Source organism: Astatotilapia calliptera, chromosome 2 (assembly GCF_900246225.1).
Source record: "Astatotilapia calliptera chromosome 2, fAstCal1.2, whole genome shotgun sequence".
NCBI classification, from domain to species: domain Eukaryota; kingdom Metazoa; phylum Chordata; class Actinopteri; order Cichliformes; family Cichlidae; genus Astatotilapia; species Astatotilapia calliptera.
Window position 1 is genome coordinate 29,934,557 of NC_039303.1, and position 14,500 is coordinate 29,949,056.

Below are 14,500 nucleotides of genomic sequence, written 5' to 3' on the forward strand. Positions count from 1 at the left end.
TATCCCTTGTAAAGTGTACAGTTCAATTTTTGTTTGTTTTTAATTTTGGTTGAACCGTTATATTCCCCTCCCTCGTGTAATTCTTCAGTGCTGTCACCAATGCCCATATTATCTCCCAATGAGCATTTGGAATGCTACTGCTGTTGTTTTTATTATTCTGATTTCACCATAGTCGCAAATAAGACCGCTATTTTTTATTTTTTTTATCATTACGTTAATTTGTCAGTATTCAACTTCGTATGACAGTTTCTTCAAGCATGGCCCTGCTGCCACGCAGGCGTTGATGTGTATATGTCCATGTTGGTGAAGCTAACTTAGATTAACCTTCTCCTCTTTTGTTTTAACTACGTGCTTTCCAAACATGCCAACATTAGTACGTACAGCAGAAATCTCCAGCCTGAAGGTTATGTGCTCATAAAATAAAATAAAATAAAATAAAATAAAATAAAATAAAATAAAATAAAATAAAATAAAATAAAATAAAATAAAATAAAATAAAATAAAATAAAAGTGTTTGTAGGGCGGGATACATTTCTTCTTTATCCTGAGAGGACTCTCATCATTTAATGCGTTTGCAATACTAATATTTCTCTCATAGCGTCGCTGTCCACCAACATACATAGTAGGGTCATATTTGTTATTCTGCGCAGTGTAAACGTTTCTAGATCATGACCGATTTTTCACAGACAAAAGCAGCGAGGTAGCAACGTTTCTAGTTGGAATTGCATACATAGTCCGAAGAGGATTCCGGTGACTGCTCATTTTTACTCCAAAAGGCTTGCCCTTGGCGGATTCCTTATCGATTTAAAAGGAAAATGGAAAACAAAGCATCTCCGGGGTTCTGGGTCTTCTTCTCGGGAGTATTTCTTCTGGCGCTGCAAACGGTTTGTGGAGATGTTGCTTATTCTTTTCCGGAAGAAGTTAAACGAGGCTCTGTTATCGAAAATATCGCAAAAGATATAGGAATTGAGGTGGGAAAACTGGCTACTCGAAAGGCTCGTATTGATGTTGACAGGAACAGCAAAGGGTATTTTGAAATTAATAGGAGTACTGGAGATGTGATTGTTACCGAGAGGATTGACAGAGAGGGTCTTTGTGGCAAAAAATCTACTTGCATTTTAAAACAAGAGCTTGTTTTGGAGGAGCCTTTAGAGCTGCATCGCATTAGCTTCCACATTCAAGACATCAACGATAATTCACCGCAGTTTAAGAAGGATACCATCAAATTTGAAATAAGTGAATCTGCAGCTAAAGGAAGTCGCTATCGTTTAGATGAAGCCCATGATGCTGATATCGGACAAAACGCAATCCAGGGATATAGTATTGAAACAAATGAATATTTCCGATTGAATGTTATTGAAAAAGGTGGAGGAGGAAAATACAGCGAGTTAATTCTACAAAAAGAGTTGGATAGAGAACAAAAGAAAGAGCTAACGATTGAGCTTGTTGCAACTGATGGGGGCACGCCTCAGCGATCGGGTACTGCGGTTATTCATGTTAGCGTGCTGGATGCCAATGATAACGCACCAGTATTTAGTCAGGCCGTTTATGGAGCCAGTCTACTTGAAAACTCCCCGTTAGACATAGTTGTGATCACAGTAAGCGCGACTGACGCAGATGAAGGCGTCAACGGAGAAGTGTCGTACGAATTTGATCACATTTCAGATGAACGTTATAACGTGTTTTCTATTGATCAGAAGAGCGGTGAAGTCCGAGTAAGTGGGCCAATAGATTACGAGCACTTGTCGTCATACGAAATGCAAATTACTGCAAAGGACGGTCTCGGGTTGGTCTCATACTGTACCTTAATAATTGAAATTACAGATGTCAATGACAACGCTCCAATAACAACTATTAAGTCCCTGAAAAATCCTGTACCAGAAAATTCACCACCAGGTACAGAGGTAGGAATCGTTAACGTGCAGGACAGAGATTCTGAGAGTAACGGGCAAGTCCGCTGCTCCATCCAGCAGGGTGTCCCCTTTAAGCTGGTTCCTTCTATTAAAAACTATTATTCTCTGGTGACCACCGGACAACTGGACCGTGAACTAGTGTCTAATTACAACATTACAATCACTGCCACTGACGAGGGCTCTCCACCTCTGTCCTCTTCTAAAAGTGTTCAGTTATCTGTAGCTGACATCAACGACAACCCACCTGTGTTTGATGAGCAGTCGTACAGCGCATATGTGAGTGAGAATAACAAACCGGGCTCCACTTTATGTTCCGTTAGTGCTCGAGACCCCGACTGGAGACAGAACGGTACAGTGGTTTATTCTCTGTTAGCTGGTGAGGTGAACGGTGCCCCTGTGTCCTCCTATCTGTCTGTGAACGGAGACACGGGTGTGATCCACGCTGTGAGGTCGTTTGATTATGAACAGTTCAAGAGTTTTAAAGTCCATGTGATGGCCAGAGACAACGGTTCTCCTCCTCTCAGCAGCAACGTGACCGTGAGTGTGTTCATCTCAGATGTGAATGACAACTCTCCTCAGATCCTGTACCCCTCCCCAGAGGGCAACTCCTTCATGACCGAGCTGGTCCCCAAAGCTGCACACGGAGGCTCTCTGGTGTCCAAAGTGATCGCGGTGGACGCTGACTCCGGACAGAACGCTTGGTTGTCCTATCATATAGTCAAATCCACTGATCCAGGACTTTTTACTATTGGTGTCCACAGTGGAGAGATCAGGACACAGCGGGACATTTCTGAATCTGACAGCATGAAACAGAACCTTGTAGTGGCTGTGAAAGATAACGGACAGCCCTCTCTGTCTGCCACCTGTTCCATGTATTTACTTATTTCTGATAACTTGGCTGAGGTGCCGGAACTGAAGGATCTGTCTTTTAATGAGAGCAATTCCAAACTGACCTCTTATCTGATCATCGCGCTGGTGTCTGTGTCCACCTTTTTTCTGACTTTCATCATCATCATCCTGGGTTTGAGGTTTTGTCGCAGGAGAAAGCCCAGACTGTTGTTTGATGGAGCAGTTGCCATCCCCAGCGGTTATCTCCCTCCTAATTACGCAGATGTTGATGGCACAGGAACTTTACGCAGTGCTTACAATTATGACACGTACCTGACCACAGGTTCAAGAACCAGTGACTTTAAGTTTGTGACATCATACAATGACAACACGCTGCCTGCTGACCAGACTCTGAAGAAAAGTCCATCAGACTTTGCTGATGCTTTTGGAGATTCTTTGGAGACTCTGGAGGTAGGAGGACATGTTTTTAAACTAGGCTCTTGTGTTCATGTCTTCCAGCCTTACTAATTCATATCAACTTTTTTCCACCTTCAAACACCATATTCAATAACCAGTTTAATGGGGTAGTATGACACCAGGCAGATTATGCTCCTGAAATTTGTCTTATAATTCAAAATCGACAGTCTAAAACCCCTAAAGTGAGTTGTGTGTGTCTCTTAAAATCAAAAGAAAAATGTTAAGAGGACTATAAACGTTTCTGGAACATGCAGTTATAATTTCTTACGCTGTGTGGCTTCTGGCTGGATTATTTTATGCATAAGAACAATTAAATTTTAGTTGAAGAGTAGAGGGTATTGTTTCTATAGATGTTTATAATGCATCATCGATTAAATGTTATGCACACTTATCTAAACGCCTAACTGACTTTTCAGTGTTCTCTATGAACATCACACTGCTTGTTAAGTTGTCTGTTAAAGTTACTACTGAATGTAAATTGGATTCATAATTGCTTCATATGCACCTGAGACATGAGATTTGGTTGACTTTGGAGTTTGGATTTTTCATGTGTTACAACTGCAGTCTGCTGACCAGACTCTGAGGAAAAGTCCATCAGAGTTTGTAAATTATTTGGTTGATAACGGGATTCCCTAAAAGTAGGGCCCTGTTATGTTTTTGTCATTGATGACACATCTTTATACTTCACTATTGATCTGAACTCTCTGACTTTATACAACCATTTAGATGATCCTCTAGAATATTTTTCTGGAATCATTTCATGGTGTTTATTAATTTGATGTTTTGTATATCCTCTCTGCTCAGAAAGTTAAGAGGTTATGAGACAAGTTTTTAATATGCATCTACATTAGAGTCTTATTTGCAAGTGCAGGTTTCAAATACATATGAGAGAAATCATTCTTAAATTACTGAATATTTGATTTTGCAATATATGTTTTTATAGCATAATGTTCTTAAGTAGATTCCTAGTACTGAGGCATTATTCCTAATCTTCACTATACTAAATCTATTTTCAAGGGTTACGTTTTGTTAAGATTTCAAAAATACAAGGTCTCTGTTGTTTTAAATAGGCTCTCCCTGTATTTATTTATTTGAAATCCACCCAGTTAAAAGCTATTTGTTCATGCTTTGATCATCCCTGATGAAAAAATAGCTCCTGATCCACAAAGTATGTTAGGTGTTGAGCTAGTTTTTCATTTCTTGGTTATATATGACATGTACATACAGCAACAGCCATTTCAAAATTGTGCTATTGATTTAGTCTTATAACCTAACTCACCACGCAGTGGTCATATAATTGAACTTAGTCTATACAATCGAATATTGTAGTAGCTTCAAAATGGCTTACGAAGTCTTTTGTTTCCAGGCCACTGGCCGTCATGCTATAAAAGTATATTATTGCTATTAACTGCATAAATGCTCACAATAAATATTTAGGGGTAGTTTTTATGCCTTTCCAATTTAAAATCTTTACATGCCAAATTTAGCTTTTGATGATTACTCAGACATTCAGTATTAGCTTTTGTCACAGCAGGTGCATAAAAGTTCTGACCTCTGAGGGTACAATGAGTTGGGTCAAAATGATGCCATTATCAGTGGTGTTACCTGACTTTGTGTAAAGTCTCAATTTTCACCCAAATGACTAATCACTGCAATGCAGATGAAGCTGAACTATCAGTGCATTAGGTTTTCATAGTTTTATGCTACAAATAAAGTGCAATAATTGTATTCCTCTATATTTTTCTCTATTCTGTAACCTCTAACTAAGAGAACAAATTAAAAACAACAAATGCATAATTCCAGTATCAGCATGCAATACTTTAAGAATGCACAGTCTTGTCTGGTGGTTGGAGAACTATAAGACAATGCAAACTGCTAAATAATATAATTTCAAATCACATGCTGAAAGTTAATCCCTGTTGGAATTCTCAATAGCAGCTTTTCCTTTCTACTCAGTGACCAACCCTGACATTCAGACCACTGAATAGTGCTGTTAAATAATACTTTGATGTTGTGAAACATTTTTTTTCATATAAACTGGTAAGTTATGATGTTATACCAAAATCTTGCATAGGAAGGTTTTCATCATTAACAGCACAGGGAAAAAAAAGTCTTAACTCATTCCAGACCTGCAGATTTCACTATTAAATGCTTGGTGTTTTTACATTAGGTTATTACCAGACATTGAGTGAGACAATCTTTGTTTACTGAGAAAAGAAGATACTTAAGTTATTACATGATACAAGATCTAATCTCTCTTGGTAATTTAAGATTTACAAAAAATAAGGATGTATTTCTCTAACTTGTTGGTCTTTTATTTTTTTGAATACACATGGCAACAGCTTTAGTTCATTCCTACCTGCTTGAATTTTAGAAGTGGATGTAAGAGTTAATACCCGCACAAATCATGCACTTTATGCAACATATTTGTTTCTCTAAGGCATTACCTTATTCCGATGGTAATAGTGGAAAGTCATTGTTCTTTGTCGAGATATTTTAGCTTGTTTGTTAAATAAATTCAATGAAACAAGTTATATGGAACATCCTTGAGCTACTAAATTTGATTCTGCTGTATATTATCCAAGGGTATCACTTATAATATTTGTTATTGGCATTTTTGAATCAAATGTCTTATTTTTCTATTATGCAAAAAATGATGAAAAAAGAAAAGAAAAATGCAGCATTGATTGAATAAGTAAAGCAGTTTACATTAGGGCAATATTTGTGGTTCCCTTTTATTAATTTCTCAGGAACTTATTTTATGTCTGATGTAGAAATGGATACTAGAGGTCTTCCTTGAAGTGTACTTGAGAGATGGTTGATAATGAATATAGTATATTGCTACTATTCCTTAAGGTCTTTGATTTTGGCTCATGTGCACACAAGTTGCTTTCTATAGATTTAGTAACAGCCCTTGCAGATGGATTAGTATCGGTTTGAATTTGTAAGCAACTATAGCTCTTACTTGTCTTTTGCAGGATTACACATGGATTTGTTAAACATATGGTTTATTATTTCATTGAAAGGCGCACCACAGGTGGAAAAGGAAAAAAGAAGAAATCAGTATGAATGACCAAATAACACCGAAGTCTAGATTGTCATTATTTATATTGATTAATAAGGGCGTTATAACTCGAAGCTGGCCTCTTGTTTGGGTTTGCAGTGCTATAATTTAACGAAACTCTTGGTGTCACTGTGCACCAACAAAGACAGGAGGTCTCTATTCTTCATCTATTCTTTTCTGCCATTGCGAAGCCTTATTTTGGTGTAGCGTGTCTAGGTTGAGGGCATTACAAAAGGCAAACGCTGGGATTATTTAGAATATTCAAAAAGAGCACTATTTTTGATCACTTTCAAGGAATTTTCCAGGAAAGGATTAAACCTTATTCGATCATGGGAAGTGCAGTATACGGAAGATTGGCTATGAATTGCTATTGTGTGGTTTTCCTTTTCGTGGCCTTGCATTTCGCCCATGGAGACGTAAGCTACACTATCGCAGAGGAGATGAAAGGCGGATTTGTGATAGGGAATATCGCCAAAGATCTGGGTCTTGGGATGGCGACTCTTTCCTCGCGTAAAGCCAGCATTGACACAGACAGAGACGATAAAAGGTATTGTGACATTAATCTGAGCACCGGAGATTTGACTGTCAGTGACAGGATCGACAGGGAAAGTCTTTGTGGTAAAAAAGCCAGCTGTGTTTTAAAAGAGGAGCTTGTGCTGGAAAACCCTTTAGAGCTTCATCGCATCAGTATTCATGTGCAAGATATAAATGATAACGCGCCAGAGTTTAGTGAGGATCTGATTTCATTTGAAATAAGAGAATCGGCAGACAAAGGAGCGAGATTTTTACTTACGGAAGCCCGCGATGCCGACATAGGCACAAACGCTGTGCAACGGTACAATTTACAAAACAATGAGCATTTCACCATTAATGTAAATACAGATGTTAGTGGAAGGAAACATTCCGAATTGGTTTTGTTAAAAGAACTAGACCGAGAAAAAGCGAAAGAGCTGAAATTAGTGCTTACAGCTGTAGATGGTGGATCTCCTCAGAGATCAGGTACTGCGATTATTCGCATCACTGTGTTGGATGCTAATGATAACGCCCCAGTGTTCAGCCAGGCCGTTTATGAAGCCAGTGTGCCTGAAAACTCTCTTTTAGATACCGTAGTTGTTACAGTGAGCGCAACCGATGCAGACACTGGCCCAAATGGTGATATTACATATAACTTCGATCATGTCTCTGATGAGCATGCATCTTTGTTTTCACTGAATCATAAGACAGGAGAGGTAAAAGTTATCGGGTCACTTGATTATGAAACGGAGACTTCAATAGAGCTGCGAGTAAGAGCAAAGGACGGACCGGGTCTTACCTCTTATTGTACAGTAGTTATAGATATAACTGATGTCAATGACAACCCACCAGCCATCAATTTGAAATCACTAACTAACCCCATACCTGAGAACGTGCCACCTGGTACAGAGGTGGGCATCATTAACGTGCAGGACAGAGATTCTGAGAATAATGGACAGGTCCGTTGCGCCATCCAGCAGGGTGTCCCCTTTAAGTTGGTTCCGTCTATTAAAAACTATTATTCTCTGGTGACCACAGGACAACTGGACCGTGAACTAGTATCTGATTACAACATTACAATAACTGCCACTGACGAGGGCTCTCCACCTCTGTCCTCTTCTAAAAGTGTTCAGTTATCTGTAGCTGACATTAATGACAACCCACCTGTGTTTGAGGAACAGTCGTACAACGCATATGTGAGTGAGAATAACAAACCGGGCTCCACTTTATGTTCCGTTAGTGCTCGAGACCCCGACTGGAGACAGAACGGTACAGTGGTTTATTCTCTGTTAGCTGGTGAGGTGAACGGTGCCCCGGTGTCCTCCTATATGTCTGTGAACGGAGACACGGGTGTGATCCACTCTGTGAGGTCGTTTGATTATGAACAGTTCAGGAGTTTTAAAGTCCATGTGATGGCCAGAGACAACGGTTCTCCTCCTCTCAGCAGCAACGTGACCGTGAGTGTGTTCATCTCAGATGTGAATGACAACTCTCCTCAGATCCTCTACCCCTCCCCAGAGGGCAACTCCTTCATGACCGAGCTGGTCCCCAAAGCTGCACACGGAGGCTCTCTGGTGTCCAAAGTGATCGCGGTGGACGCAGACTCCGGACAGAACGCCTGGCTGTCCTATCATATAGTCAAATCCACTGATCCGGGACTTTTTACTATTAGTGTCCACAGCGGAGAGATCAGGACACAGCGGGACATTTCTGAATCTGACAGCATGAAACAGAACCTTGTAGTGGCAGTGAAAGATAACGGACAGCCCTCTCTGTCTGCCACCTGTTCCATGTATTTACTTATTTCTGATAACTTGGCTGAGGTGCCAGAACTGAAGGATCTGTCTTATAATGAGAACAATTCCAAACTGACCTCTTATCTGATCATCGCACTGGTGTCTGTCTCTACGTTTTTTCTGACTTTCATCATTATCATCTTGGGTTTGAGGTTTTGTCGCAGGAGAAAGCCCAGACTGTTGTTTGATGGAGCAGTTGCCATCCCCAGCGGTTATCTCCCTCCTAATTACGCAGATGTTGATGGCACAGGAACTTTACACAGCACTTACAATTATGATGCGTACCTGACCACGGGATCTAGAACCAGTGACTTTAAGTTTGTGACATCATACAATGACAACACGCTGCCTGCTGACCAGACTCTGAAGAAAAGTCCATCAGACTTTGCTGATGTTTTTGGAGATTGTGGTGGTTCTCCTGAGGTAAGGGTGTCAAATGTTCGATACATTATTTTAACAGATAAAACGTTCACTCTTTCCTCCAGTCAATCTTTTTTCGCTTTTTCTAAAATCCCGTTATAGTATTTATCACACTTTGCCTGTTTCCTCTGACATTATTTTTACTGCTACTTTTGAAGGGAAAGTTTCTTGATGTTGTTGAAATCATTTTCTCCTGGTTTTGTTTTAATGGGTTGCTGTCTTTACGGTCCTCTACATCAACGAAAAGTTTACATTTTGACATAGTGGAAAATTAGTATGTCTTACAAAAGCAAGTATTAGTTTTACAAAAACAAGTAGTGATAGCACTATTGTGTTTAGACACGCGCCCCCTTTGTTTCAGCTTTTCTGTTTCTTTTGTCATCGTATATTACGCAGATCTTCCCATGATCTAATTTTAAAAGTGTAGTCGCTCACATATTATCTACAGTTGCTTCCTAATGTACACATGCTCTTCAGATTCGAGTCTTCGTGTGTAACATATTCTCAAAGTTTCTTTTGAACTTGTTTTCTTGTGTTTAAACCTACATATATATGAGCTAAATAATATGTCACCCATATTTTAGCAAACCATTTGTGACCCGAGGTATGCATCCATTTCAATAGGGATTAGCCGTAGGCATACAGTCAGTTTACAGGGTTTTTAATGCTAATAAAAAATAAAATCTTTCTAAACATGTAACAGTAGCACCCAAAACAATTAAAAGCTCTACTTTATTAAATACATTTAAAACTATAAAATTGTACGATTGTAAGTGGAAGACAGGACAAGCGCTGCGGGGAATCTATTAAAAACTAGTCACTCTTACAATGAAAGACAAACAAATAAACAAAATAAACAAACAACCACAACCGTCAAAATAGTCCTCAGCGCTTTGCTGTCAAGTTAAACCAGTTTTAAAACAAATTATCTGTAATTTGTAACAGGACATCACTTGCACAGAAAAATCTACCTCAGAAGGAATATCCCCCCACTTCTCTTCATGTATGTGTTTCAGTTACCTGTCTCCAGGTTAGGGTCGCACCCTAATAAGTATCGGCAAGCGGAGGCGGAGTCCGCTAAAAGTTTCTCCATAGGAATAAAACAGTGTTTTCCTCCTAAAGCTGTAAATAACTTTAAACCTCTACCAAACTACCAAAACTCAAGCGGAACATTTTCTGTGACCTACCACTCATATACAAGGCTATGGACCCACATCTAGCCTTCATTGAAAAGTTAAAAAAGAGAAACAACACGGCTTAGACCAGGGAGTCACACAGCTTCAGGTTCACACAAGAGATCGACTAATTACCTGCACCTGCCCCAGCCCCGCCTCCCAGGGTCGGTTCCCAGACTCAGGTCACACCTCTCACACCTTTGTCAAGTTGCTTTCACGAATAGTGGAAGTGCAGGTCTTTGTTTAACTTTCTCCTCTTTCTTTTCTTTTTTCAAATGTTGCAATTATTGACTTACATGTTCACATTTTTATTGGAACTGATCACAGAGGTAAAGTTCTTGAATATTATAAAACGTTGTGGCCGTTAAAATCTTCTTGCTTTTCCTTCTCGAGTCTCTGTTCTGATACAGAAATGTCAATTGAGATTAATGTTTAATTTAAATATTTCGAAAATTACTCAAGCATTTTTAGTAGCTTAAAAAACAAATAAAAATAAAACTATTTCAGTAGTTTGAAGCATTTTTAACACCGTTTACAAACATTTAATTGTTTTTCAAAAGTTATCATGTAAATCCTAGCCACACATTTTCAGTGAACACAGATATTTAAACTTTAATTTGTATCACATTTTGTATACAATAATGATCTAAACTTTTGCAGATATGAGTTTCCATCGGCAGCATTGCTCAGTATACAGCGACCTTTCGGATTAATGCAATTTTTATTTCTTTTTTTTATCTGTCTGCACACTTCAATATACACTTTTACTTTTAAATTAAGGTTCAACGTTCGTCCATAAACGCTTCCATGCGCCTTGTACAGGGCTGCTGCTCAATGCAATTTTTAAATTAGACTCACGATGTCGCTGTCCACCTTGCCTATCTTAAAATCCACACCTATTTGTCGAGGCAGAATGTGTTCTAATGTGCTGCAGTTGGTCATCGAAGGACACGCAGACGTGGTTTTAGATTGTGCTGATTTTGGCTTAAATAATATTTGTGTCTTTGCTGTATTCCTGCGCATTACAGAGGAAACATTTACATGTCAAGATGGTTAACGCGACATTTGGAATACACACCCTTGTCGTTGCTTTACCCTTCTTTTGTTTGTATTTTGTCAGCGGGGATATAAGCTACTCTTTTACAGAGGAAATGCGACACGGGACTGTGATCGGAAATATCGCCAAAGACCTCGGCATCGACGCAAATACACTATCTCTTCGAAAGGCTCGTATTGATACTGAAGGAAGCGACAAACGATTCTGTGAAATAAACCTCCGATACGGAGATCTGATTGTTGCCGAAAGGATTGACAGAGAGGGCCTGTGTGGAGACAAAGCATCCTGCGTTTTAAAACAAGAACTCATGTTGGAGAATCCATTAGAACTGCAGCGAATCAGCCTACATGTCCAGGATATAAATGACAACTCCCCACAGTTTAATAAGAATTTGATCCATATAGATATTAGTGAATCTGCGTCAAAAGGTGCTCGTTTTCCAATAGAAGAAGCGCACGATGCCGACTTAGGTAAAAATTCAGTTCAATCATACAACCTACAGACGAATGAAAATTTTTTCCTTGGAGTTGGAACCAATTCTGTGGAACTTGTTCTTAACAAAGAGCTCGATCGTGAAACATTACAAGAAATTAATCTACTTCTGACCGCTTTAGATGGTGGTTCCCCTCAAAGATCAGGTACCGTGGTCATTCACATTACTGTTTTGGACGCTAATGATAACGTGCCAGTGTTTAGCCAGGCCGTTTATAAAGCCAGTCTGTCAGAAAACTCTCCCATGGGTACTGTTGTGCTGACAGTAAAAGCAATTGATGCAGATGAAGGACTAAATGGAGAAGTTACATATGACTTTGGACACGTTTCAGAAGACGTTAAGTCAATATTTGCCATAGATTATAAAACAGGGGATATAAAATTGTCCGCTACAGTTGATTATGAAACAGTGAGATTGTTTGAGCTTCGCATAACTGCGAAAGATGGTTTAGGATTAACTTCCTATGCTAAAGTCATAATAGATGTTACTGATGTGAATGACAACTCCCCTGTAATATATATAAAGTCACTGTCGAACCCCATACCCGAACACTTGTCACCTGGTACAGAGGTGGGCATAATTAACGTGCAGGACAGAGACTCTGAGAATAACCGACAGGTCCGCTGCTCCATCCAGCAGGGTGTCCCCTTTAAGTTGGTTCCTTCTATTAAAAACTATTATTCTCTGGTGACCACAGGGCAACTAGACCGCGAATTAGTTTCCAATTACAACATTACAATCACTGCCACTGACGAGGGCTCTCCACCTCTGTCCTCTTCTAAAAGTGTTCAGTTATCTGTAGCTGACATCAACGACAACCCGCCTGTGTTTGAGGAGCAGTCGTACAGCGCATATGTGAGTGAGAATAACAAACCGGGCTCCACTTTATGTTCCGTTAGTGCTCGAGACCCCGACTGGAGACAGAACGGTACAGTAGTTTATTCTCTGTTAGCTGGTGAGGTGAACGGTGCCCCAGTGTCCTCCTATCTGTCTGTGAACGGAGACACGGGTGTGATCCACGCTGTGAGGTCGTTTGATTATGAACAGTTCAAGAGCTTCAAAGTCCATGTGATGGCCAGAGACAACGGTTCTCCTCCTCTCAGCAGCAACGTGACCGTGAGTGTGTTCATCTCAGATCTGAATGACAACTCTCCTCAGATCCTCTACCCCTCCCCAGAGGGCAACTCCTTCATGACCGAGCTGGTCCCCAAAGCTGCACACGGAGGCTCTCTGGTGTCCAAAGTGATCGCGGTGGACGCGGACTCCGGACAGAACGCCTGGCTGTCCTATCAAATAGTCAAATCCACTGATCCGGGACTTTTTACAATTGGTGTCCACAGTGGAGAGATCAGGACACAGCGGGACATTTCTGAATCTGACAGCATGAAACAGAACCTTGTAGTGGCAGTGAAAGATAACGGGCAGCCCTCTCTGTCTGCCACCTGTTCCATGTATTTACTTATTTCTGATAACTTGGCTGAGGTGCCAGAACTGAAGGATCTGTCTTATAATGAGAGCAATTCCAAACTGACCTCTTATCTGATCATCGCGCTGGTGTCTGTGTCCACGTTTTTTCTGACTTTCATCATCATCATCCTGGGTTTGAGGTTTTGTCGTAGGAGAAAGCCCAGACTGTTGTTTGATGGAGCAGTTGCCATCCCCAGCGGTTATCTCCCTCCTAATTACACAGATGTTGATGGCACAGGAACTTTACGCAGCACTTACAACTATGACGCGTACCTGACCACAGGTTCAAGAACCAGTGACTTTAAGTTTGTGACATCATACAATGACAACACGCTGCCTGCTGACCAGACTCTGAAGAAAAGTCCATCAGACTTTGCTAATGTCTTTGGAGATTCTTTGGAGACTCCTGAGGTAGGAGGACATGTTTTTGAACTAGGCTCTTGTGTTCCTGTCTTCCAGCCTTACTAATTCATATCAACTTTTTTCCACCATCAAATACCATATTAAATAACCAGTTTAAAAGGGTAGTATGACACCAGGCAGATTATGCTCCTGAAATTTGGTTTTTAATTCAAAATCGACAAATTAAAGTTGAAGTTACTACTGAATGTAAATTGGATTCAGAATTGTTTCATATGCACCTGAGACATGAGATTTGGTTGACTTTAGAATTTGGATTTTTCATGTGTTACAACTGCAGTCTGCTGACCAGACTCTGAGGAAAAGTCCATCAGAGTTTGTAAATTATTTGGTTAAGAACAAGATTTCCTAAAAGTAGGGCCCTGTTATGTTTTTGTGATTGATGACACATCTTTATAATTCTCTATTGATCTGAACTCTCTGACTTTATACAACCATTTAGATGATCCTCTAGAATACTGTTCTGGTATCATTTCATGGTGTTTATTAATTTGATGTTAATGTTTTGTTTATCCTCTCTGCTCAGAAAGTTAAGAGGTTATGAGACAAGTTTTTAATATGCATCTACATTAGAGTCTTATTTGCAGGAGCAGTTTTCAAATACATATGAGAGAAATCATTCTTAAATTACTGAATATTTGATATTCCAACATGTGTTTTTATAGTATAATATTCTTAATTAGATTACTAGTACTGAGGCATTATTCCTATTCTTCACTATACTAAATCTATTTTCAAGGGTTACTTTTTGTTAAGATTTCACAAATACAAGGTCTCTGTTGTTTTAAATAGGCTCTCCCTGTATTTATTTATTTGAAATCCACCCAGTTAAAAGCTATTTGTTTATGCTTTGATCATCCCTGAAGAAAAAAATAGC

General features: G+C 39.6%; 2 protein-coding genes and 2 pseudogenes across 12 annotated transcripts in view; all 4 read left to right on the forward strand.

Moving 5' to 3' along the window:
* Positions 1-14,500, forward strand: part of LOC113037348 (protocadherin gamma-A11-like) — a 108,903-nt pseudogene that overhangs the window by 42,112 nt on the left and 52,291 nt on the right.
* LOC113037376 (protocadherin gamma-A11-like) overlaps positions 1-14,500 on the forward strand; it is a 105,832-nt pseudogene that overhangs the window by 39,037 nt on the left and 52,295 nt on the right.
* The window catches only part of LOC113037327 (protocadherin gamma-A12-like), a 100,121-nt gene that overhangs the window by 33,323 nt on the left and 52,298 nt on the right, over positions 1-14,500 (forward strand). The window lies entirely within an intron of this gene.
* LOC113036849 (protocadherin gamma-C5-like) overlaps positions 1-14,500 on the forward strand; it is a 276,532-nt gene that overhangs the window by 26,477 nt on the left and 235,555 nt on the right. Inside the window, exon 1 of one of the 11 annotated variants that reach the window (XM_026193568.1) lies at positions 492-3,212. The exons of 8 other annotated variants lie outside the window; for them this stretch is intronic. In XM_026193568.1, coding sequence (XP_026049353.1) covers positions 816-3,212 — 2,397 coding nt within the window. In that variant the 5' untranslated portion in view covers positions 492-815. 2 more of the 11 variants (XM_026193554.1, XM_026193710.1) reach the window with 2 other exon arrangements.